At 43.3% G+C, this 27688-nt stretch overlaps 1 protein-coding gene and 1 long non-coding RNA gene across 2 annotated transcripts in view; one reads left to right on the plus strand and one right to left on the minus strand.

Annotated features, from left to right (window-relative positions):
- DSTYK (dual serine/threonine and tyrosine protein kinase) overlaps positions 1-16854 on the minus strand; it is a 40905-nt gene extending 24051 nt beyond the window's left edge. Inside the window, exons 1-2 of the mRNA XM_077334701.1 lie at positions 16206-16854; positions 4938-5326 (exon numbers count right to left, since the gene is read on the minus strand). Of these exons, the coding sequence (XP_077190816.1) occupies positions 4938-5326; positions 16206-16497 (681 nt within the window). The 5' untranslated portion in view covers positions 16498-16854. The remainder of the gene's footprint in view (positions 1-4937; positions 5327-16205) is intronic.
- Positions 16855-16866: 12 nt separating this feature from the next.
- On the plus strand, positions 16867-26836 carry LOC143836020 (uncharacterized). Its single transcript, XR_013230458.1, has 2 exons — positions 16867-18066; positions 20598-26836. It is a non-coding gene; the product is annotated as an uncharacterized LOC143836020 (long non-coding RNA).
- The last annotated feature ends 852 nt before the right edge of the window (positions 26837-27688 follow it).

The following is a 27688-nucleotide window of genomic DNA, read 5'->3' on the forward strand; positions in this document are numbered from 1 at the left end:
ACTGAGGCCCGGTGTGTGTGTGTGGGGGGGTAGTTTACTCCTCTACTCTCAACCACTGCCCTAACGCTCTCTGATCGCTATGGTAATGTTTAAACATCCCTTCAAAATAAGATACAGATACGCCACAACAGTGAAGTGTGTTGTAAAGGGCTGGGGGGGATGAAGTAAAGGGAAGGGGCGGGGAGAAGGCATCCTTCGGGGCCCACCTCCAATTAGTCGAAGGACCACATGTGGGCTGCGGCCCACAGGTTGGGGATCGCTATTTTAACTGAATATATGCTACCATGTTGGAGAACAGGATAAAGGAAGATAAAACCTTATTTGAGATTTAAATTAGGAATACTGAACCAACTAAGGAGAGAACAAGATTGCACTTACCAGTAACTGTTGTTCATTGGCATGTTGTGTACAAGTACACACCGGCACTGTGCATGTGCAGGCTTGCCATGGATGACCATTTCTAGTTTTAAAGTTCCAAAATGGGGCATCCTGCCCCGAACAGTCATGCATGTGCAGGTTTTCCTGCCATACACAACATGTGCTCTGAGGGTGGGATGTCCCCTTTCTACCAAGCCGCAGCAAACTCTCATTATATAGACCCATTTGCAACCAAACAGTACACCAACCAGCCAAATTCTGCATTTATTATTATTGTTGTTGTTTTAATTAAGTGAGAGCTCACTGTGGGGTAGGACAGAAGGATTGTGTGTCTGCATACAAGACATCTATGAATAACAGTTACAGGTAGGCACAACCTTTATTTCATCTTCTGTCTTGCTGTGCAGCCTCACACTGAGACTCTAGCAAGGAGCTCACCTAAGGAGGTGAGTTGAGACTCTCACCCAAAGTCTGCAGCACCGCCTTCCCAAAATCTGCCTCTCTTCTAGCCTGGAAATCCAGCATATAATGTTTGATTCTTGTAATGGAAGGCAACAGAGGATTCCTGCACAACAGTAGAATCAGCCCTAACAGCCAGTGGGCAACTAACACCCGCTGACCTATAAGAGGCACAAACAGTAAATACCAGCCACCACGAAATCATCTGTGAAGATGCTTGTTTCTCTTTCCTAGGGCTCCAGTAACAAATAAAAAGTGAACTTGATTTCATGAAATGTTCAGTCATGTGCAAATAATAAAGGACTGCCCTTCAGATATACAGTGTGTACAGTGTCTTTTCTGCATTAGAAGAAGGTGTGAGGGAAAAGACTGGTAAAATAACCTCTTGGGCAGGATGGAACTTTGACATCATCTTGGGGAGAAATTCCAAACTTGGGCAAAGGACCACTTATTTATTGAAAATCTTTAAAAATGGAGGATCGACCCTTAACACATCTAATTCACCTACCCAACTAGCCAAGGTGACTGCTATCAAAAGTGACACCTTCATGCTGGGAAACAAAAAAGAGAGGCGTCTTGCAGGATTGAGCTGTCCCAAGCAGGGCCACTTGAGGGAAGCCTCACTGCCTGAACATCTTAATCAAGTATCTGTCCTGGAGGGATTACTCATAGTTTGAATGGTGCAGGGGCTATACTTCTTCACAAACTAACCACCAATCATAAAGATAAGGGAGGTTAATGAAACCCCGAGTCCATAAGAATGCTATCAGGCACAGTCCCGATGTGGGGCTGCACAGCAAGACAGAAAATGAACAAGCAGTTTCTAAACCTACATTCATCCGGGGATGGGAACTGTAGTGACTTGCTAGTAGCTGGCCCACAGGAACAAGACATAATACAAGATACATGAACAATCGTATTTTACGATGACTGTTGAAAATGTTCCCCCATTCTCCTTACAAAGAATAACAAAATTTCACAATTATAAATTCGATATCAAGCAATAATATAAATGCAGAGTTCAAATTTAGAAGGTCTGAATCCTACTCATCTTCCCAATTATTTTACATCAGAAACACATAATTTTGCCCATTTCTAACTGCATTCATCCATCAGTCTATTCATAACCACTTGTGACCTGCAAGTTCTCATAATTTCTTTCCAATACAATGTTCTAGTTGCATCTGCTCCTTTCACTAAGTATTTTTATTCTAATCATTTTACCATCTAAATAAGATCTTATTAAACTCTTGTATAGCACTCATACCAGCTTCAGTGATGCCTCCATGCCTTCAAACAAAGATGGCCTGGAGACTGAAAGACCACAGCTAATTGTGAGTGCATGGTGCCCAAATTCTAACCTAGCACAAAGAGACTACGGTATCTTCTTTGCAGGGAGCAAGCACAGGCGCTTTAACTTATGAGCTCCATAACACTCTCTGCATTGGTGTGTTTTGTAAGAGCATTAACATTTCCCTTGAATGAGATGTCTTTAAACTCTTTAAAAAGATTGATCATTTTTGTAAGTTGTCTCAGACTCTGTCCTGGCCCCTACCTGGTGGAATGAGCTCCCAAGTGAGCTGCGGGCCCTGCGGGAGCTGTCAGCGTTCCGCAGGGCCTGTAAAACGGAGCTCTTCCGCCAGGTCTATGGTTAAGGCTGGGATTGGCAAGGAAGAACATTGCCCCCCCCTGGTGGGGGGGTTGAAGTAGTCATCATCACCCTCCATCCCCCAATGCCCTTGTTCGGGTAGGGGAGAGTGATATTTTCCTCCGTGTTGAGTATTTTTATAGTCTTTTAACGGGGGTTTTAATGGGGGATTTTAAGACTATTGTTACCCGCCATGAGCCTGTAGGGAGTGGGGGGAAATAAATATAATAATAATAATAATAATAATAATAATAATAATAATAATAATAATAATAATAATAATAATAATAATAATAATAATAATAGGCAGGGATAGGTTTTTAAATCATTTTAACTAGTTCCAACTTAAACATAAGTTTATTTAGCAAAGTGTTGTCCCCAATGCTATAGTCAATTTTCCATATTGATGAGAGAAGTATAACATGTTTTAAAATTCCATTTTAAAAGAGAGAAGTTTCCATATTAGCTTTCCTAGTCTCTCCCCTCTCAAACAGAACATAATTTTTGACTCCTTCCCAATTTAGATAGCTGTTTTCATACAATTTGTCCTAGATGTATCTGGAGTCTAACAAAGAGATCTTTGTCACTGTTTTCACAAAAACCATCTGAGCAGTTCTATATTGGCTGACCTATATAACATAAATACAGACCTGATTAAAATAAACAAAACCAAGCCCAAAACCTCTTGTTTAAGGTTGCATTCAGTGCCACTGAGCAGACATATACTCGAGAACGAACAACCAGATCCTCTAGCAGTGACAACATGACAATGATTCACACAGGAGAGAAATAACCCAAGGAATACTCATTTTGTATTACCTACAATACAGTAGCACATAGTCAGAGAACACTTGTGGAACGAAAAAAGGCTGGATGGATCTACAATCAGTTAGCATAAGGAACTAACAGCACCAGAAATGTTTTAAGTTCCCCTCTACCCAACAATCTTCAACCCCAGGAAAGTTTGTTCCTGAAGTCACAGGACCTTGTATGGATTAATGGGTACAAGGGCTGGGAGACTGAAGGACTGCCTTCTTTCTATTATAGCCTATTACACACGCCTAACTATAGCCTTCTATTATAGCCTCCTAACTTGCATGGCTATTAATCTGGGAAGGTCCTATACCCCAGGGAATAAACTTTTCTATGGTTGGAACAGACAGCGTGAAAGATCAGTGTCTGTTGCTTGCCAATGTCTGTGTCTGTTGCTTGTGTCTATTGCTTGCCAATAAAGCCTATAGGGGAGGACATAAAGACCTCTTTCTGCCAGCATAGTGGCATTTATGGCATAGTGGCAGAGAAAGAAGCAATTTTGCCTTATCACCTCTCACATTAGCTCTTTGCACTTCATACTCTTTCAGAGGTTACCTGCCTACCTCCTAGAGCAGCAAGGAGCAGTTAGGAACTCCTGTTCTTTAAGCATTGCTGCACTACATTATTCAAGATCTAATCCTCGTTCCCAATCTACTTGGTTTTATAAGGCCAACTGAGCCGATCTGATTACCCTGGTCATCTCCAGGGGTCCTTCTTCGGGTGCCCTCAGTATCTGAAGCAAGATGGGCAGCTATCCAAGAAATGGCCTTTACAGTTCCAGCATCAAAATTAGGGAATCCCTCCCTAAGGAAATTATGGCTGTTCCTCCCTCAAGTACTGCCAGCAGATGAAGGCACCTGTTTCAACTGGTGTTTTCAAAGTGATCCCCCTTCCTGTTCATGTGTTTTAATTGGCTCATGTACTGTAATATGTATAACTAAAAGCCTGCTTTAAAAGTTGTTCACCACCTTGGGGAGCCTAAATTAGGTGGAAAAGTGGCAAAAGATTATCTAAATAAATACTAAACAAAGATAAAATGCCAGCTGTATAAAAGACCCTCCATGATGCCATTAAGAAGTATTTTCTCCTCCCTCCAACCCCCACCCTTGAAGCTGTTTTGCACTTTTTTTTGGGGGGGGGAAACCTCTCTGAAGCAGAATAGGAGAGCAGAACTAATTGACAAGCCAGTGTTCAATTAATTCTGGGTTGTCATAATGCTCTGGGAACTAATCTAAACTTTGTTTTACATTACAAACATTTAAATCATGAAACTCCAAGTTCATGCCAGGACAAACATATACAGTCATTGAACTGAAAACTGGGCTGAAGAAAAGCAATGGGAAATTGAGGAAATCTATCAAGGAGGGGAGGAGTTAAGCACTATTCTTCCACTCAAGCCTTTTTTACAGTATGTTGTTCCCTCCAAGCCTTGATTTTACACTGAAGGTGTTAAAGGCAAGAGTGAAGCAAAAGAACATAATTTTGTCTTTCCAAGTATTTAGGAATGCAATACACACTGCCATCTTCTCAGGGCTCTTCTTGAGTTTTACGTAGAATGTCTTCTGCCACAATCACAATCTACAATACAATATAACAATGTTTCATAAATCTAACCAAGAACATATAAGACTGTCAGTACCTGCAGTAAAGTGTGATTCAGTGTCACCTCGAGTTCCGCAATCTGGTGTGCCAGATCCAAATTGTCTCCATGGATTTCTAAGTCCTCCTCAGGTATTGTCTCCCATCTACCTTGGTGAGCGACCAAATTATGAACCAGTTCATACTGTCCTGGTAAAGCCAAACTAATCCGTGTTTGTCTTCCATATCTGAAGTGAATTCGACGTCTTTTACAGTTCTCCTCACTGCTAACTTTGTTGGTGGGAAGCAGTCTTTCTCCCAAAAGCATATTCAGCAACTGGCATTTGGCATTACAGTTCTGGCCAAAGATTAAAAGGCATGGGCGACAATTTACTGTCAATTGAAGGTACTCCTCCTCATTTTGGGGAAAGGAAATTGAGTTCAGTTGCCCTAGAAAGGAAGGCAAAAAGATCTTATTAGCAATTGCAAGTGTTTTAGAGTTATACATCACATTTGCCATCCAAGGATTCTACAGCTCTATATTAGATTTTGTCCCTAAAGGAAATTCTTGTGCCAGAGTTGAGAACTTACAAACCAGGTGAGTGCCACATAGAAGGCTAGTCAAACAAGTTCATCCTCTTCTTGAGAAAAAAAATGACAACATAGAAGATGTGGGGGAGGAAAAGAAAAGAGACTAGCTGTAGTTCTAACAATAGAATATTCACTGCTGTTACCATCACCTTTCCAAGCAAGAAAATATAGCTGTTACATTAAAGCAGCTTTTCTCAACCTTTTTACCATTGAGGAACACCTGGAATATTTTCCAGGCTTCAAGAAACCCCAGAAGTGATGTCAGCAGGCCACACCTTCCTACTACATATCATATGTCACAAGGAGAGACATCACCAGGGCACTCCCACAGCACTGGAAGTGACAGCACTGAAAAGTCGTCAGATGATTAGTGAACAGAATCATACCGGCACTCGGGGCTGGCTACCAGTTTGCTCTCCTTCAGCAAGACTGGCTGCAAAACAGGCCAGGAGGGCAGGCTTATGTTGCTCCATCACCTCCTCTCCCTCAACACCAGAAACAGGCTAAAGTAGGCCTATGCCACTCCATCACACACACACCATAGATAAGTACTCTGGATGACACCACCCAGCTCTACCTCTTATTTAAGGAACAGCCAGTAACTGGAATTCTAGTCTTGGCCTCCTACCTGGATACAATGGTGGAATAGCTATGTTAGAGTTGGTTGAAGCTAAAACCATCTAAAACATATGGCTGGGGAAGCCTGGACTACTAGGGTGGCCACTGATCCTTGATGGGGTCCATCTTCCTACAGTTGACTTGGCTTTAGAAGCTCCAAATAATCCAGAATGCAGCTGCCAGATTTCTCAAAGAAGTTGGTCAGTGCATATAACACCTATCCTATGGCAGCTGCACTGGCTCACAAACAGCTTCCAGTGCCAATTCAAAGTATTGGTACTTGCTTTTAAAGCCCTAAAGAACCTCGGACCCTCATACCACTGGGATTTGGGATCCCTCTCCCAGCATGATCCTCCCCATTTTCTCTAATCTTCATAATGGAATTTACTGAAGGTCCTTGGACCATAAACTGCCCACCTTGAGTAAGCAAGGGCCTTCTCAGTAGTGGACCTCATCTGGTGGAACCAACTGCTCAAAGAGGTGTGTGCCTAGCAAGACCTCCTTAGGTTGGCAGGGTATATAAGCCCACTCTTTTTCAGGATGCCTTTGGGTGATTGCGATCCACCAGGCAGTTGATATACTTCAGCTGTGTCTTCCCCATCCACACATTCTATCCTGCTTGACTGTGGGTAGATTTTAAATGGGAAAAGATTCTTAACCATTTTATATTTTGAAAATTATGTATTGTACCTTTGTATTGTTTTTATTGATGTATTTTGAGTGCTGTTAGATGCCCTAAGTCATGCCTGGAGACAAGTGGTATATAAATGTAATAGGCAGAGAAACTTTAAAAGAAATAATTGCATTACACACAGAAAACAGGACTCCATGTTTTATTCCTCTGTTCTAACTCAGAACATTTTAAATATTCTTAACTCCCAAACTGCTTCACAATTATATTTTGCTCTGCACTCCACACTCATGCTAGCAGCTATGTTTGCTACAGAACCTGAAAATCAGCATTTTAAACAAAGATAAAATAAGGTGCAGACTAATAGAGTTACAAGCCCACAGCAACTTCAACTAGTATGGTTTACTTCTAAGCAGCTCATGCCTAAGGCACAGGCAGAACATTTAATTATACTATAACTTTAATGGGTTATGATCAATATTATTTGTTGTCAGCATATTAGTAATATTAGTATTAGTAAAAGCACTAGATAATAAAGTCAGTCAACCCTTGAACCTATTAACTTCACATATATCCTGCCTTTCTCCCCAATGAAGACCCAAAGCAGTTTACATAATTCTCTCCTCCATTTTATCCTCAACAACCCTGTGAGGAAAGTTAGGTTGAGAGGTTATGTCTGGCCCAAGGTCACCCAGCAAGCTTCCATGGAAGAGTAAGGATTAAAGCCCATGTCTCCCACATCTTAGACTGACAATCTATCCACTACACCAAGCTGGTTCTCAATAACTGGCTCTAATAACTTTTGGCCACCTAGAAAACAAACAAGTCATCTTTGCTGTAACAAGTGATCTAATTGGTCTGAACAGTACTCTTATACTACAAGTATATTTTCTTGAGATTCATGTATAAAGCCATAACAGACATTAAACATACAGTTCATCGTCAATAATGCTCATGACTATTCTAATGAAACCCACTATTTTTATTATGCATCTGATACATTGCCAGCAAGGCCTTAAAATCAACAGAACAAAACCACAGAGAAATCTTCAGTCAAAATGTTTGAAAGATCAAGATAAGCAAGACATATTTATTTGCTTTGACACTGATAATTTTAGCAGGCTGAATGGCTATGAAGTTAGCAAAAAGCTCGTCTCAACAAAGTAGTCTGGAAAAGGACTTCTGCTGACAGTTAAACCCTACAAGAGTTTTTATGTCAAAAAGACTTAACAGGAGGAAGCATTCTGCATCACTTGAAAACAGCCATGTGATCAGCCCTTCAAAAGAATCCAAACACATGGCTCCCAATTATGCTGTCCCCGAGAGGAAACAAGCTAATTGATCTAAAAATAAAAGCAAAAGCATTACAGCGTTCTCTGTTGAAACAAATAAAAACTATTCGTAGAATATCTGGTGTGAGAAATTCTGGAGATGCAGTAGTCTTTTATATCTGGTTTCTTCAAAGCAGTTATGAAAATATTTGTTATAAATTCTTTGGTGTAGTGGTTAAGAGCAGCGGCTTTTAATCTGGCGAGCTGGGTATAATTCCCCACACCTCCATATGCAGCCAGATGGCTGATCTTGGGGCTCATCACAGTCCTGATAGTGCTGTTCTCACAAAGCAGTCCTGTCAGAGCTCTCTCAGCCCCACCTACCACACAGGGTAGTGAAAAGCAGGGATAAAAACCAACCTTCTTCTTCAGTATAGACAGACACATTCAAGGTTTCAGTTCTGTCCATATTTTAAAAAAATAGGTTCTATTATAGGATCACATTGCTCTGTACAGTTAAAACACAGAAAAAGAGGACACAAGCTGAAAGTGAACAAGATCATGATAGTACATTCTAAACAGAGATTAAGGTTCCCTGAATAAAGAATTATTCCTAACAAAGTCTGCAAGTTGTATATTAACTCTTGAGTCTTCCCACAGATATACTACTAATGAACACAAAGTCTACTCAAATAAAATAAGCTGGCTAAAACAGGATGGAAGAGACTACTTCTTGATTCTCTGGTACAAGCAAGTCCCAATTGTTACGCAAAGGACTATAAACCAAGCATGTATATTTGGCATTAGTGGCTTATCAGGTTAGTATTCACAAGCTTTTCCAGGGAAAATGTAGTTTCTTTAGCATGACCAACCTATTTCTGCACATGAAATGATCTTCACCCTTCAATTTATATTTTAGACTTTTATCTTATCTTAAAAGTATATAAAGGGAAAACAACCAAAATATGCTCTGCTCCAACAGAGCAACTTTACAGATTCCTTTACTAATTAACCAATACATCCATTAAGAATCAACATGGCCAGCACTGATTTACGTAAGCCCAGCCACAAATATGCAGGGAATGTGAATGCATCTCAGTGCTTCACAAATCTAGCAATATAGACCTAAGCAAGACAGATATACTCAAACTCTTTATGAAAGAAGTGTAACTAGACTTTGGAATGCCAACTTTTAAGGGAAAGACTTTTTAAAACAGGAAGCTGGAGATATCAGTTCATGAAAAACACTGGGTCTTAGAAAAACTTTATACTATTATTATTATTTCGATTTATTTCCTACCACTCCCAAATGGCTCGTGGCGGGTTACAGTGTCTTAAAACCCCATTAAAACTCCCATAAAAAGATTTAAAAACCATCACAACATGGCGGCGCAATAAGATCCCCTTCCTACCCCCCTTCCTAAAAGGGGGGGGGCGGAGGCTTTGATATCAGGTTCTCAGATCAATCCAGCAGCTGTATTGGTTGTCGGTTGAATTCCAGATCAAATTCAAGGTGTTGGCTTTAACCTTTAAGCCCTTGCGCAATTTGGGCCTTGTGTATCTAAGGGGCAACCTATCCCAATATGCCCCCGGACAAACTCTAAGATCTATAAATGTGAATATGCTGGTGGTCCCCGACTCTAAGGAAGTGTGACTAGCCTCAACTAAGGCCAGGGTCTCTTCATTCTTGGCCCCAGGTGGAATATACTGCCAGCATAAATGCAGGCTGTAACAGAACTATCAAATTTCCCCTGGGCTTGTAAAACGGTGCTGTTCTGGCAGGCATACAGCTGAGGCCTGGATGCACAAATGAATTGCATGTCTATCCCCCACGAACACTCCCCACACCCCATATATACTGAGATGAAGCACTGGCATGGAGTTTTTAATACTATTTTATTATTATAGCTCTTATATTCTGATTTTAACACTTTTGCAAAAAAATATATATTGTACACTGCCCTGAGCCTGGGTGGTTGATAAGCCAAATAAATAAATAATGGTCCATCCTAAAGTATCACAGTATTCATGAATATAACTACTGAATATAAAAGGAAACTTTTACTTGTGTTGCATGAAGTAAAAATATATTCTAGTCATTCCATGTTAAAGTGTGGTCCATGTTAAAGTATACTCCATACAATAGCTACTCACAGCTGTTGCTTCACTCTTCACTGCCATAGCATCTTCTAGCATAAGCACTCCTTTATTTTATGCACTAAGAGTCATAATAATTTAATTTGACTAGCATCAAAACCCATTATAAAAAAATGGGCTTTGAAAGGGGCAGAAGGGGGAAGGCCCCCCCCGGCTGGCAACTATGTTGGCGCGGTGACAACAGGTGAAGGGGTAGCCGCGGGCGGAGGAGGCAGAGGCGATGGGGGACGGGCAGGCCATACCGGGCAGCTACTGCTGGTGGCAGTCGGCTGGGCGTGAGTTGGGGGTAGTGGGCAGCCTTTGGTAGAGTGGGCTGCTGGCCTGGGACCCATGCACGGTGGCGTTTTTTGGCAGCGGCGAAGGTTCCGGCGGAGCAGCCAGTGCTGGGCTCTGCTGCGTCTGTCGAGTCCGAGGCGCCGCGTCTGATGCCGGAGCCAAGCTGGTGCTGTGGCCTGACAGCGATGTGCCGCCGAGGTGGGCTGGCTGGTGGAGGCAGGCACTCCAAGAGCTGGCCCAATCCGGACCAATCCTGCTGGAGTGGAAGACCTGGCTGGGCAGGGGGTGGTGGTGTCCGGGACACCACCCAGACAGCGCTAGCCAGATGGCTGTTTCAACTTTATATAAGAGAACTATGGTAAGGATAAGCCACCTTTTTAAACAATCACAATTTTTAGTTTTTAAACATTAACAAACTCACATTCCAGCCCCCATATACATCAGCTTTGCTACTGATTTTTAAAAGAAAAATCAACATAGTTAATGTATTCTCATGTCAGTCTTGAGTAAAGATGATTAGCAGTAAGGCCAGCATTTGAAAATACACATTTCAGTGTCGTGGTTTAGTGTGGTGGCCTCAAAACTGGATAACTGGGTTTGATTCCCCACTCCTCCCCATGCAGCCAGCTGGGTGACCTTGGGCCAGTCACGGTTCTCTCAGCATTCTCTCAGACCTGCATACCTTACAGGGTGTCTGTTGTGGAGAGAGGAAAAGGAGACTGTAAGCTGCTTTGAGACTCTTTCGGGTACAAAAAACCCCAGCTCTTCTTCACATTCCACAGGCAGGCTCTGGTAACTCTTTGCCAGTTTTCCACACCTTAGAAACATTTAACTTTTACATCAATCTATAAACAAATGTTCACAGTTTAAATATTTAATGTTTTACATCCCTAGCATTAAACTATGCCAAGACTGACACCCCCAGCATCACACAGAAAGGTTAAGTACATATACCAGATTTGTACAATTTGTTGACTTCAGCAGAAGTTGTACTCCAGCCTTAGAACTACTCAGCAGGCCACTACCTGCAACTATCCCTGAGATAACAGATAAGGTGCTAAGAAGAGTTTTGTGTTTCACATTAGTTACAAAGCCTGAACTGTTCAGATCTGGAAGGCTATAAATTAATAAAGCCCCACAAAGAGACTGCAAAACTGACAGTGAGTTGCACTTTAGGGGATCAGTATTGTGAAGTTTTGTTCCAAGAGCTTAAGGCATTTAAAACTGTAAACTGTGATCAGAATTAAAGAATGTCAATCTACAATACTCAAATATGGTGTTCTTCCTATGAGAACCCACAGTTAATCAGAAGGCTGGTCCCTTCCTAGCCAAGCCACCATTACACCAGTCAAATTCTGTTTCTATACCACAAAATTCTATAGTAAGCACATCCATGTAAAACTTTAAAGCTTGCATGAACGTTCAACTAGCAGAAATAGCAAGTTAGATAAGTATTACGCTTGATTACTACTAGCGGTGAATTCAAGCATGCTGGATTAGCTTGGATGTCCAGAGTTTAACCAACAAGGAAGGAATCTGCTAATACTAGAGACTGACCAGGGATATTGGTGATTACATTCTCCTGAAGCATCCCCTCACTAGTTCAAGAGGATTGATTTAGGTCAAGAAATTTTTATTTAGTTTTCTTACATATTCATTGCTCTGTGTATAACTCACATGTAGCAAGCTTTATCATCTATATCCATTTTACCCAGTCCTCAGATTTTGACACTGTGTTGCCTAGAATTTATCTTGCCTTGATGTGCAGCTTATAGGGCAGTTAAGTGAGTCATGAATTTTTGGTTATCATCTAGATTTTAGACAATTGATATTTGCATTACACAGACTCAAAGCAGCCTTAGTAAACATTTGAAACAATGAAGAGCAAGAAAATTTGCTATTTTCTCAAAGCTAGCACTAATTCCTAAAAGAAAAGCCATCCTTCATATTTAAAATTTGGATGTTTCTTATCCCTTTAGTACATCAAACTGGGCTTTCAAAATAAAACAAGCTGATGGCTAGCCAATGTCAAAAAACATCCAGATTGGACTTTTAGTACACATACATATATTTACACACACACACACACACACACACACACACACACACACACAAAAGCACCTATCATCTAAAGGAATTCTTTAAAGTGCATCTTGTTTGGAAGACAGCACTCTACCTTGAGTCACTTCCTAAGTTCTTTGTTGTTGTTAGGTGCGACGTCGTGTCCGACCCATCGTGACCCCATGGACAATGATCCTCCAGGCCTTCCTGTCCTCTACCATTCTTCGGAGTCCATTTAAGTTTGCACCTACTGCTTCAGTGACTCCATCCAGCCACCTCATTTTCTGTCGTCCCCTTCTTCTTTTGCCCCCAATCACTCCCAGCATTAGGCTCTTCTCCAGGGAGTCCTTCCTTCTCATTAGGTGGCCAAAGTATTTGAGTTTCATCTTCAGGATCTGGCCTTCTAAAGAGCAGTCAGGGCTGATCTCCTCCAGGACTGACCGGTTTGTTCGCCTTGCAGTTCAAGTGACTCGCAAGAGTCTTCTCCAGCACCAGAGTTCAAAAGCCTCAATTCTTTGACGCTCGGCCTTCCTTATGGTCCAACTGTCACAGCCATACATTGCAACTGGGAATACCATAGCCTTGACTAAACGCACTTTTGTTGGCAGGGTGATGTCTCTGCTTTTTAGGATGTTGTCTAGATTTGCCATAGCTTTCCTCCCCAGGAGCAAGCGTCTTTTAATTTCTTTGCTGCAGTCCCCATCTGCAGTGATCTTGGAGCCCAGGAAAATGAAATCTGTCACTACCTCCATTTCTTCCCCATCTATTTGCCAGGAATTGAGAGGGCCGGATGCCATGATCTTCGTTTTCTTGATGTTGAGTTTTAAGCCTACTTTTGCACTCTCCTCCTTCACCCGCATCAACAGGCTCTTTAGTTCCTCTTCACTTTCTGCCATTAGAGTAGTATCATCTGCATATCTGAGATTGTTGATATTTCTCCCTGCAATCTTGATCCCAATTTGTGACTCATCTAACCCCGCATTTCTCATGATGTACTCCGCATACAAGTTAAATAGGCAAGGTGACAGTATACAGCCTTGCCGAACTCCTTTCTCAATTTTGAACCAATCAGTTATTCCATGCCCGGTTCTCACTGTTGCTTCTTGACCTGCATATAGGTTTCTCAAGAGACAAATAAGATGCTCTGGTATTCCCATCTCTTTAAGAACTTGCCACAATTTGTTGTGCTCCATACAATCAAAGGCTTTAGCATAGTCAATGAAGCAGAAGTAGATTTTCTTCTGGAACTCCCTAGCTTTCTCCATGATCCAGCGTATGTTGGCAATTTGATCTCTAGTTCCTCTGCCTCTTCGAAATCCTGCCTGTACTTCTGGAAGTTCACGATCCACATATTGCTGGAGCCTAGCTTGTAGGATTTTGAGCATAACTTTGCTAGCATAAGAAATGAGTGCGATGGTGCGGTAGTTTGAACATTCGTTGGCATTGCCCTTCTTTGGGATTGGAATGTAAACTGACCTTAAGTTCAGTGGTTTGCAAAAAGTTCAAGTGGCAAAGTCACTGTTTTAATGTCAGGCTTCCAGAGACTGCCAAAATTGTGCCCCCTCCCCCCCCCCCCAAAAAAAAAACTCAGTTCACTAAAGCATTAAAGAGAAAAATGTTTTCAAAGATTTATATTTTCTATCCCAGTATCCCTTCCTCTTTATATCTCATGTCAATGTTATTCCACATTCCCAAGTCCTTCCCTTGTGTTTGCATGCAGCACTGAATCCTTCCCCCCTCCCTACCACAGGGGATGCTGCCATTTACCTTCTCTCTAATCCCCCTTTCAAGTTAATATCAGCAGGAAACTAAACCTTGTGCAGATTTTTAAACTTTCTCCACACCAGCGGCCTGAAACTAGTTATAGTCTTATATTTCTAGACTCATGTCACTTGTCAAAAAATTAAAACTTAAAACTGAGGGGGAAATGAAGCTTGTACACTGATGAAGGGGGGGGGGAGATGGCAGAAGGTGCAGAAAAACCTCAATGTGGGTGAGCAAATAGAATTGCTAGCTCTAGGCTGGGAAATATCTGGGCACTCTGTGGGTGAAGCCGGGAGTGGGCAGGATTTGGAACAGGAAGGAACCTTAGTGGAGTAGAATGCAATGGAGTCCACCCTCTAAAGCAGCCATTTTCTCTAAGGCAACTGATCTCTTTAAGCTGGAGATGAGCTGTAATTCCAGAGGGTCCCTCAGGTCCCACCTGGGGATTGGCATCCCTATGGGGGAGTGACCGTCAAGGGGCAGATAATGGGCTAGGGGGAATCTGAAGGCATATACTTTTCAGTTACCTTCTGCTTGGAAGAGAAACAAGGGGAAAGTTGGCACGAAAGTATCAGAAAGCAGCAACCGAAAAGCAAACTGAGCAATGAAGGGGGGGGGGGGAATCAATGAAAAATGTCAAAGAAAATGCAATGGATATGCACAATGAAAGCAAGGGAAAATACTCGTGCATGATAGGCCTCACAGAACTAAACAGTTCCTAGGTCAGGAAGGATCACTCAAACTATTTACACATTTAGCACAGATTCATGATTCCAAGCATGCAAAGTAAACTACTAAACTCTCAAATGAGTCAGAAGTAATATGTCACACATTTGAATGCTCACTCCATTTTTAGCCTTATTTTATTCCTCTTCCCCAGGATCCACTTTGTTTCACTTCCTCTTTTACAAGTCTGCAACTCATGCTCAGACTATAACCATTTCCAATTATATTATCAATTTATTCATTGCAGGATTCCACAATGTACTCCAGTTGAAAAACTGTCACCCTTTTTAGCTTTAACAAGAATTTCATCCCACCTACTCAGCATCCAATTAAAACAGGATTCACATTATTCGAGTGAACAGCAGGAAAAGAGGGGAGGAACACAATAAAATGGTATCAGCATGCATACTGCTATAATCAACTGGAAGTTCAGTAGAGAATGATTAAAATCTACGGTAGAAAAGGATGCATGCAAAAATAAACAAAGGTGCCACCTGATCTACTCTTCAAGCCAATTCCCCAGGAGTAGCTGTGTTAGTCTACAGTGGCAAAATCAATCAGGGGTAAAGTGACACTGTAAAGGCTAACTGACTTCTGTTTTATTCAAACTAAAACAAACCCTCACAATACAAACTTCCCATTCTGCGTTGACATCTCAAGGGGGGGGGGACTGTGCAACTGTCAAGCGGCACTCTGATCAAACATGCCCCAAGGAAACTGCTATCCTCCTTAACAAAAGAGGAGAGAAGAACATCATGCAAACACATGCACATACAGGCAAAGACACAAAAGCCTCCTACTCAAAACAGGGAACAACAATGCTAAGGCGTGCTGCCATCACTTCTCTCCTTGATTTGGGCCAGCTTGCTAAAGCACATACCTATCGATATAAGCTCCTGTCGGCACCCACGGTTGCCAAAGGCTACTTTAGAAATACCCACCGTCCCCCCAGGAACCACTCATCAGGTACAGATCCCACACTGGAGCAAGGTGCCCCAGACAGAGCACCTTCCCCTCCCCGCCCCTGAAGCCATGCAGCCAAACATGAAACGGGAGCCCAGATGGAGTACAAGGGCTAGCTTTTAAACCGCCGCTTGATTCGGCCGCTGCGGCCCAACACGGCTACCCACATGGAAAGCAGCGGACGGTGCTGCACGACGGCTCGCCGAGTGTGGCCTTCCCCCACTTCAGGGATGAGACCCCCCGCCCCCGCCCCCGCCCCCGGCCGCCTTACCGGCTTGCAGGGCGGCCCCCGCGCCGCTGAGGGCCCCCTCCAGGGCTGCGGAGGGGGCGGGGGGCGGTCGAGGCGGCTCCTCCGCGGCGGACCCGGAGCCAGAGACCGGGAACACGGCGAGCCCTTGGGAGTACTTGAGGTCACGGAAGAAGTTCTTGGTGTCGCGCAGATTGTGCTGCAGCCGCCCCAGGTGCCGGTTGTAGTGGCCGAACGTGCGACCCAGCTCGCGGCTCAGCCCCCCGCCGCCACTGGCGGGGCCCCGGGCCGAGGAGCCTTCCCAGCCCCCAGACATGTCGTCGTCCTCCGCGGCTTCCGTCCCCGACTCCTCGCCCCACCACGTCGGGGACTGGGACTCGGACGCTGCCAGGCTGCGGCGGCGGCTGACACGCCGCGGGCCCCAAGCGCGGCCGCCCAGCCCCCTGTCAGCAGCAGCAGCAGCAGCGCCGCACCGAACCGCACTGCGCACGGAACGGACCCTTTATCCGGGCGCTCTGGCGGGGAGGGAGAGGCGGCCGAGGGGCGGACCCCGGTCCCTTCCCGGCATCGCTTTGCACTATGGGGAATGTAGTCGTGCTGACGGAAGCCGGCGCTCCCTCTGTTAGCTGCAAGGCAGCGTTGCGATGCCTTTGTTCGCGAGGGAAAGGATGCTACGCGCTCCGGCCCGAAATGTACCCTGGGGTTTGTAGTCGTGAATCTTTTCAGCATTGCATTTCATGAGCCTTTGGCCCAGGCGTCCAGTCCCGATTTTAAACAATCTGTCCCGTGTCCCGCCGCGTTTTAAAACAGTCCCGCTCAGAGTTGGCGTGCAGCGGGAGCTCGCGAGGGGAGAGAGGAGGGGGCGAGTGAGGACGCTTCTTTGCCTCAGCAGGAGGAGACACAGCCAAGGACCTTCCCCTGGAGAGAAGGGCTGTCGGGGTGGGGGTGGGACTCCGTGGCCTTGGTCCCCCCCCCCACGAGGTCCTCCCTGTCCGGCCCCAAAACTGGCCTTTCCCGGAATCCCCCCTCCGCCCAATGTCCAGGGATCTCCCCCCGGGAGTTGCCACCCTGATGACGCCCGCGGCTGTGACTCGTCCCGGCCTTTCTCCCTCCCGAGGTCTTACTCGCGGGTAAACCTGGGATCCGGCTGCCCGGTTCTCCCTGGCTGCAGCCCCTCCCCCCCCCCGAAGCCTTTCCTCTCCAGCAGGCGGCTCTCTGGCCTTAACCCCTTCGGTGCTGCAGACGAGTGCGGAAGGCGTCTTGTCTCATCCTTCAGCCGGCTGCCTCCGCGATGCCTCCTGTTCCTCAGTGGGCAGAGCGCCCAGCGGAAGACCCTTCTGGGACGTCCGGAGACAGCTGGTCCGCAGCAGGAGAGCCAGGTTCAAGTCCAGCGGCACCTCTCACAGCAGCAGCCAAGGGGTAGAAGCTTTGGGGCGCAGTCACCCTTCAGCCGGTCCGAGCAGCATAAGAAAGCGCGAGGGCAGGGGCGCCTTGCAAACCGGCAACGTTTTCCTCGGGGTGCCAGCCCCCCATGTGACATGGGAATTGCCAGTCCAGGCACGGAGGTCGAGGGTGAGCGGTAAACGAGCATGCCGCATCAGCAAGATGCTTCCCAGATTCTGGGACCGAGCCGTCCTCGCACTGCTCTCCGGAGCCCCTTGCCGTGGACTCCCACCCGCCCCGCCGGGCCTCTTCCTCCCCTCCGCTCTCGCGCGGAGCTCTTGGCCGCCGTCTGCAGCTCTCCGGTTTCCTTCGGCGTTTGGGAAGAGGGAGGGCGGCGGGTGGCAGGGGGGGGGGGCTGCTCTTGCTGCTGCTGCGAGCGGCCAAGCGCGGGGCGACCTCCGGATCCCGGGCAGCGCGCAAACCCGGGCAGGGGGCTCCAGCGGTGAGTACGGATCCCGGCTTGAGGGCGGGGGAGGAATCCCAGTTTTGCCTGGGATTCTGTGGTGATTTTAGGATCTCGTCTTGGGAGGGAGCGGAGGCTGGAAGGAGCTGGGATCTCCTGTCCTCACCTGCAGTCTGGCATCCCTGTGAGAGGAGGAGTAGGCAGTTGTAAGCCGTTTTGAGACTCTTTGGGGGTAGTGATATAGACTAAAAGTGATAGACTATCAAGACACCCCCCCCTCCCTGTCAATGGTGTCCCACTTTACCAATATTAAAATCTGGTCATCTTACCATTGGAGAGAGAGGCAGATGTGGGATGAAGCCCTGAATTAAATGCGTAACTATGAAGTTAATTTAAGTTTACTTGAGAAAACTAGCCAAGTCAGATTTGGGATTTGAATCTGGGGAGACTGATTTGTTTTTCAAAGATGGAAGAAAAACCGTGATCAAAGGGTGTTTCTTGTGGGGAACAAAGTTCTTTGTGCAGCCTCCCCCACTTTTTTATACTGACCACTATATAAAGAGGTGCCCTAGAATCGATGGGCCTGGTTGAGACTGTATTGCACTTCTAGTGTATCTTGAATCTGAAGCATGTACACAGGCGGTTCCCCTTCTTTTCATCCCTCTACCTCCCACCCCAACAGTTATTTAGGGATACCAGCTGTCCTCAGATATCATGTCCTCTTTTTTGGTGTCCACCCTCTTGGGGGTGCTTTTTAAATGACTGAAGAAAATATCCTCACTTTTGGGGTTGGAAGATTTGGAATATTCCTAATTAGTAGCAATTATCACATCTTAAATAGTAGGGGTATTATCTATGGAGGCCCAGGTCACAAATGTTGCCTGCCTGGCATTTTATCACTTTTACCAAGCCTGACAATTAGCCCATTATCTGTCTGCACCTAATTTAGCCAATGTGATCCATGTAATAGTAACCCCCATGCTGGATTACTGTATGCAGGGCTTCCCTTGAGACTAGCCCAGAAACTTCATCTGGTCCAGAATGCAGCTGCATGGGTCCTTACCAGGACCCGTTGGAGGGCACATATACAACCTGTCCTTGCCCAGCTGCACTGGCTCCAGATTGAAGACTGGATCAGATTCCAGATCTTAACTCTTACTTTCAAAGCCCTAGATGGTTTGGGCCTTCATACCTTCAGGACCATCTGTCCCACTGTGTCCCCAAGAGAGCATTAAGGTCTAGCAAGTAGAATCTGTTTAGGATCCCCAGCCCCAAAGAGATCAAATTGACCTCAACCAGAGCTTTTTTGTTCCTGGTTCCAGCTTGGTGGAATGTTCTGCCCACTAAGATCAGAACTCTGTGGTATCTCAGATGACTATATAGCAGGCAGAGAACTTTACTAGTTTGCAAGAGGTGGAGGTAAGGTAGTGAGAGTGGCACAGTAACAGTGAGAGGGTTTTTGTGTTCCTGCCTTAATCTAAAAGATTTGAACCATTTTAGAAAGCCATTTAAGTTATTGTGAGAAGTCTAGTGTTTCAATGAATAGCTGTCACAAAGATGTCTTAGATTATGGATTTAGCCCTGGATAAAATCCAAAAGAGCACTGCAAGTTTGAGAAAAAAAGGGGAATGCAAACCTTCAGTATCTTGCACATCTTAAAAGCTGGAATCAAAAGCCTGGAGAACATTTAATTTTAAATAGACGTTAAGTAATGTTACAAATGGGGAATGCTACAGATGGGGAAGAAATGGAGGTAGTGACAGATTTTATTTTCCTGGGCACCAAGATCACTGCAGATGGGTACTGCAGCAAAGAAATTAAAAGATGCTTGCTCCTGGGGAGGAAAGCTATAGCAAATCTAGACAGCATCCTAAAAAGCAGAGTCATCACCCTGCCAACAAAAGTGTGTCTAGTCAAGGCTATGGTCTTCCCAGTTGCAATGTATGGCTCTGAATTTGGACCATAAGGAAGGCCAAGCATCAAATAATTGAGGCTTTTGAACTCTGGAGAAGACACTTGCATGTCCCTTGGACTGCAAGGCAAACAAACCGGTCAGTGCTAGAGGAGATCAGCCTTGCCTGCTCTTTAGAAGGCCAGATCCTGAAGATGAAACTCACTTTGGCCACTTAATGAGAAGGAAGGACTCCCTGGAGAAGAGCCTAATGCTGGGAGCGATTGAGAGCAAAAGAAGAAGGGGACGACAGAGAATGAGGTGGCTGTATGAAGCAGTCGGTGCAAACTTAAATGGACTCCGTGGAGTGGTATTCTTCCCTCCTTCCTTTAGAAAGTATGGATACGGATTTGATTTGCATTCATATAGTATTATTGTTTGCAGATGAAATCAAGGTAATGCAACAGGTTTGAAATGCTGAAGTTGCACCAAAAATACAGCATACACATGTGGCAGATTATCTGGTTGAACCCATCTATCTGATGTGCTGAATCCTTTCTAGACATGTGAATTTATACTTGATATAAAAAAGAAAAACAAATGCTACTGGAGCATTGTAATCTTGACATTTTTTGCTGGCATGTTTTTATTTATTATTAATTTTGGCTATTATTTCTAGGTCGCTCAGCAATGATGAGCTTGAACTGAACATGGAAAAGCAAGAACATAAGCCTGACTTCCAAATGTAGATTAGTTAGATCTATCATATTTCCAATAGCCATTTATGACTGTGATAGTTATATAATGAAAAAATCGGACAAGAGAAGAATCAATTCATTTCAACTCTGGTGTTGGAGAAGGCTTCTGCGGGTTCCATGGACAGCAAAAGTCACAAACAAGGAAATATTACAGCGCATAAAGCCTGATATATCATTGGTATGCAAAATCACGAAACTCCAGCTCACTTAGTTTGGCCATATCATGTGATCCAACTCAATAGAAAAAGCAATTATGCTTGGATTGGTCAGTAGGAAAAGGAAACCAGGACGACAAATGGCATGGTGGTTGGACACAATTGGGATGGGCACTGGCCAGAATATTGCATGGCTGAGGGAGGTGATACAGGATTGGAGATTGTGGCGGTGGCTGTTCCATGGAATTGCCAAGAGTCAGACATGACTAAATGGTTGACAACAACAACAAAATTATTTCAGGCCAATCAAATACACTGAGAATCACTGATTGATTCTTATAATGATTTAGACTTTCCTACCATCCCTAAAACGAGCCTCTTGTGGCGCAGAGTGGTAAGGCAGCCGCCTGAAAGCTTTGCTCATGAGGTTGGGAGTTCGATCCCAGCAGCCGGCTCAAGGTTGACTCAGCCTTCCATCCTTCCAAGGTCGGTAAAATGAGTACCCAGCTTGCTGCTGGGGGGTAAACGGTCATGACTGGGGAAGGTTATAAGAAATCCTTATGTATCTTCATAATTAAGCCTTAATAATATATAGAGGGTGTTGAGAGGTTTTTCCAGAGCTCATATACAGATCATTACTAGCCAGTACTCAAAATGCTTTGAATTATTTTTTTAGATGTTAGATTTAAAATAGAAGGTAAATTTAAGAAGGGAGAATCATGTACATTGATCTGAGTTTATTGAGGAATAAAACTGGATTAGAATATGTTAGATTAGGTTAGATTAGATCAGATTGATAGAGACTTCAGTTTCACAATAAAAATGCAAAATCAGAACATGATGGTTGTAAATAGACTCACTAATTCCAGTCATCAAAAATATGTGATTTACAGAAATTTCAGTGCTATTCACATAGGATATATTTAGTTACCGGGAGTCAGTTGCATCCCCATGCCATAGATATATGCCCAGAATAACTTAATAATGACAGTATTACCCACCGAGACTTTTATCTGTCTCTCAGCTATGTCTCTTAGGATTTCCCATGAAAGAAAATGTCTTCCTTTATTCCTGCTCCATTTTTACATGACCTTCTCCTATGCCCCTTGGCCATTATGATCTCAGCTGAGCTGAAAGAAAGAATTGTGCAAAAATTACCATTAAATTAGTCTTTTGTGTGATCACTCTGGGTTTTTTTTATTTCCTGCAAAGAATACCATTTGGTTGCAGTCTCTCATAAGATCAGCCAGTTTAAGTGCGACAGGCAACTCACACAAACACAGCCTGATATATGTACGTTTACTCAGAAATGATATCAGCAGGTCTTGCTCCCAAGAGAATGTGAAAGGCTTAGATCTGACCAAACTTCTCCACAGGTGGAGGTATTTCTGCCTCTGGGGTACAACTTTCAGATTCCCTGCCGCTACTGAAGCCCAGAATGATCCCTGAAACATTGTTTATTAGGGGGCATTTTGGGCTGCAGGGGGAGGGTGAAAATAAGAAAACCGCTCCATGGATAGATGGATCTACACCGGAGAATGGTAGCCTTCCACATCTCTCCTCTTCTCTTGCAAGCTGAATTGTTTGAAATCCATGTGAACTGGGTTCTGGCAATATTTAAGTTAGGAGTCTAGGATGCCCTGTGGTGCACCTGTTTTTAGTTCTAATTTAAGGAACAGATGGAAGGCTGAGTCAACCTTGAGCCGGCTGCTGGGATTCAACTCCCAGCCTCATGGGCAGAGCTTTCAGACTGCATGTCTGCTGCCTTACCACTCTGCACCACAAGAGGCTCTATACTCCTTTCTTGAACCCTAACAGAAAGTCACAGAATAACTGTTCCAAAGGTTGAGTTGAAAAATATTGTGTCATGAATTTAATACTGTTAGCAAAGATCTGGACTGGAACTTGGTTAAACATTTTATTTAGCTGCAAATTCCCTGGATAGCGGCATAATAATTGTCACTATTAGATGGCTTTAAAAGTGGGTTAAAGGTCCTAGAAGATAGCCTTTCCATGCACTGCCCCAAGCAGTTTATACCCTTCTAAGTCTGTTGTATTCAGTGAGCTTGGAAGGATGCCATTCTGCTTAGGAATAGATGGCACTGAATATAGCACCTCATCTTCGAAGAGTTTAAATATGCAAAAAGAATTATACATCAAACTGCTTAAAAATCATTGTATTTAAAAGAGAAGAAGAGCTGTTTAGCGTTTGTTAGCCCAAGATGACCAGTCAGGTAAACAGTCCTGACATAGCTATTCTTTTGTTCCTGTGCTTTGAATTAAGCAAGGGATGGTTCAGGTCACTGTATTTTCTTGCAGTCTTATCCTTTATGCCCACGGACACCTTGCTGTGCTGCCTCAGCTTTGCAATGTGAACCAAACAGCAGGCTCATTATGACAAAACTGAATATAGTAGGCATTTATTGAGAACAGTGAGAGCTCTCAGTTACAAAGTTATGGGACTTCTTTCAGCAGATAAGAAGAAATATGGCAAATAGCATATTTTCTTCCCTAGGCTTCATCATCATCACCAGCTAGTGTGAATTGGCCTACATTCTCTGGTTAGTATTTTTGATCCATTGAAAAATGTAAATGATAGCTTTCCTATTAGTCACCTTTTTTACTTTCAAAGAGAGCAATCCTAAGCAGGTCCACGGGGGAAGCAAGTTCCATTTTAATCAACGCAGTTCACTCTCAAGAAAGTGATTTTAGGATTGCAGCAGCAGGGACTTATTTTTCAACATTGTTATATTTATCTTTTCCCCCCAAGCACTACAATATAAGCAAAAAAGCAGAAAATGGCTTACAATGGGCAGAATGTGATGTTTCTGCAAACAAAAGATATGGCCATACTAATAGTAGCCTATGTTGTTGTTTGTTGTTGTTTGGTTCTTGGTTGTATATTCTGTTTACAATGTCTTTCTGTTGTTACATGCCATATTAATAATAATATATTATCATATATATTATCATATATCGTATATATATTATCACATTTATATATATACTAGTAAAAAAGCCCATTGTACCCTAAATACAATGGGTGCTAGGAGGCTGGGGAAGAGTAAAAGATTACTTACTCGTTGCGGCGTCTTCTTGCTGGCGTCCATCTTCTGCAGAGAGGCTTGAGCGGCGGCGGAGGCACCCACCCGCCGAGGCCCACCCGCCCCCGGAGCTCGCCCAAGGCTTCTCTCGGCCGCCGGAGCGGCCGCGAGAAGGCGGCGCAGCCGACCGCTCACCTGTGGCTGTGCGGGTGAAGCAGGGAATGGGGAGCCGCGCTTTGCGTGGCTCCCCATTGCCTGCTTCGGGCGGGATGGACACTTGGAGGGGCCAATCAGGAGCCGCTTCACGGCTCCTGATTGGCCCCTCTGAGTTTTTATCCCAGACCGGTCCCGCCCTAACTCCTCCCCACTACCCCTTACTCTTTTATTCAGTCCGTGGCGCCTATATATATATAGTTTTTAAAATTTTATTTTGGAGCTTTTATTCCACCCTATTTCAGTAGCCTCATGGTAAATCACAAAATATAAATAAAATCACATAACCAAAATTCTTTATGTTTGGGCAGCGACTCTTGGATACTGGCAATAAATATTTATTTATTTATTTAAATTTTTATACCGCCCTTCCCTACGGCTCTGGGTGGTTTACATAAAACATTTTTGAACATTCACATAGAACACTATCAAAATCAATATAACAGTATAACAATAACAACAACACATCAACTGGAACAATTAGAACAGCACTTCAACAATAACTTTGCTGTGGATATTTCAGTCCAATTGCTTCTAGCAAACAGGGTTTGAAGGATTTCATTGGGTCAAACAGCTGCAAAATCTTTGACCATCTTTGACCATGATCAATATTGTGGTAATAGAAGCAAAGATCTTTGCTTTGAAAGACTTCGAATATAAGGGGGAAGAGATACAATAGTAACTATAGGAAGTTTAATTATGTGAAGTTCCTATGGGGAAATAATGTTATAATTAATTGAAATTATGGGGAGTGAAATCTTTGAAAATACTTTTAATGCTCTTAAAAACCTATCTTCTGTTTCTCTGTCCTTATATTGTGGGTGTTCCAAGGCAGCCCTTAGTTTGTTTCTTTTCATTGTAAAATACCAACTGTAAAGGGCTTCATGATCTGCTTTGGGTATTTTGTGCCCCCAAAATGCAAATAAGTGCAATCTTAAATAGAATTACACCTTGCAAGCCTATTGAGTTAGAAGGAATTTAGGATTGCACTGTAATCATAAATAATAAGTAAGGGTAATAATAAACACCCATTGTAAATGGAACTTGGTAGGTTAATTTTTTTTGCTGTATGAAAGCAGTTGCTTATTTATAAGCATGGATGTGAGCAATTGGATCAGAAAATTTTGCCTTTGGTTTTTCCATATGTCTCCAGTTCATAAAAGATCCAAGTTGAAATGTTTAATGTTCAATGTAATGGCATGAAAGTATCCATGACCTTTCACTGAAGGCTCTGTGGCAATCTGACAAAACATTGTGCTGTCTTAATGCCTTGCATTTAAAAGAGAATAATGCATCAGGCACATTAAGGCTTTAGCTGTCACACAGACTAATTAACATGCTTATAAAACGATATCAGAGCCATGTAAAAATAACTTTACAGAAATAGTCCGAGCATTGAGGCCACCTACTGCAACACGTTTGCTCTGTACTGACATATCACTCATCTCTCAGAAACAGAAAGCACTTTAAAATAAGACAAAGATGTTTCTGTAACCAACAAGGCTCATTTTCATCATTATGGATATAGATTATGATAGAAAATTCTTCATTAGTTTTCTCTTAAATACATTTCTCCAAAAAGGAATGGAGCTCCAAGATAAATGTAAGAATTTTAGGGCTTGGGTGCAAAAATGGATTGTGCTGACTGATCATAATCTTGAAATACCTCAAGGTGATTTACAAGTAATTGCAAGTATTATGCATTTCAAATGTTGTGTGTTTCACTGATTATTATAGTAGGCTCATATTTTTACCTAATAAGATTTGTGGCCCCACCTTCATAAGTGACTCATTGCTCAGTTATATTTTTCTGCTAAAGTGTTGTTGAAATGAAATTGCAGTTAAATAAGATAAAGGTGCAAATATAAGTAATATGATTCCTATTATTGGACTAGTTTCCACATCCAAGTGTACTGAAATTTTTGATGAGATCTTAGCAGTAGAAAGCAGAAGTACAATAAATAAATAACTAGGTGAAAATTCTGTGAAGATTTGAAGCCCTTTGCCAGGTTTGCCTTATACATTGGTTGTAATCTACACAGAACAACTAAATTGGTCCCAAGGCCTTTATGGTTTTTGCATTGGATGTTTGGGATTGGACAAAGTGACATTAAATAGGAATATACACGTTCAGATTTGTAGAACTGGGACCCCAAAGACTCAGGGCTTAAATTCATATTATTCACCTCTCAGTCAGATGAACAGATGTGGTCTATGAGTTTCACCATCCCAGGAGAGGTAATTCAGACCTTCCCCTCTTGCTGCTTTCCTGACTTGGCTGTTTTAGGTCATGAAAATGTACAGGAGGTAGAAGGTCTTAACCCACTTCTGCCCAGGTCTGAATTTTGTCTGAGTATTCCTGGGGAATACAAAGCTTTCAAACCACATCTGTCAACCCTACCCAGGAACATACCCATGAAGAGAATATAGTTTAGTTGGGCTCTCAGTTATCTAATACTTAGCCAAAAACTGGTTATGACTTTTGAAACTGCTATATTCTCCCCAGGGCTATAACAATGCAAACTTCGCCTGAACAACTGGTTTGTTGATCAGACAGATAACATGTGTAGTATCTATACACAGCTGCAGAGACAGTCAGAACGGTTTCCCTTCTAGAGATATAAATGTATCATGTGTGATTTGAAGGTCAGGGAATTTTATTATTGGTTTATTGTTTTTACTATTTTTGTGTTTGAATTGAACTTGCATGTAAACAGCCTTCAAAATAAAATTTAAAAATCTGTCCTACTATGTCCTTCACAATGTTTCATTCCAGATATCATGTGTGTAAGGTAGCCTTTCTTCCACAGTGACTAAAAACTTAGTGGCAGCACCCTTCAAGCTCCACAGAATCTCATTACATTCATGCTAAAATTTCCCGATTCAGCCTCAGTGCCAAATGTGCTCCCTGTTGGCCACGCATGGATTCTGAGTAAACGCTACACCAACCTTCTACAGTAATGTAGCTCAGTGTCGCTGCTAGGCTGACAACAGCTTATTATGACTAGATGTGATATACTGGTATAAGGTTATTCTAGTACTAACGTGGTCAAAAAGGAGATTTGCACAAATCTGAAGAAAGTTGGTATCGCTTGGTGTAGTGGGTAAGAGTGGCGGCTTCTAATCTGGATTAGAAGGAGTTGCATTTTGTTTTCCCCTCTGTGTATGCACATTCACATGGGCCTATGGGAGGTCCTTTTGTTCAGGGCTGCCCCCCCCATTAAGACTCTAAATCAGGGGTAGTCAACCTGTGGTCTTCCAGATATTCGTGGACTACAATTCCCATGAGCCCCTGCCAGCAAATGGGAATTGTAGTCATGAACATCTGGAGGACCACAGGTTGACTACCCCTGCTCTAAAGAGATAAATTTCTAGCAAAGTATAGATATTTAGTAAACTATTCCTTCTGTTTGTTGGCAACAATTCTTAGGAGTGCTCTGTCTATCTCTTATTTCAAGCCTATATATCCATGCTCAAAGCTCCTAATACACTATTATGATTTACATGTCTGTCAACACGTAATCCATTTGATGAAGCAGACTCTAATCTACAAATGCTAGAATAAAAGATAGATTAAAAACTGTCATGACTCCTGGTCTG

Source organism: Paroedura picta, chromosome 4, assembly GCF_049243985.1.
Source record: "Paroedura picta isolate Pp20150507F chromosome 4, Ppicta_v3.0, whole genome shotgun sequence".
In the NCBI taxonomy this organism is placed as follows: Eukaryota; Metazoa; Chordata; class Lepidosauria; order Squamata; family Gekkonidae; genus Paroedura; species Paroedura picta.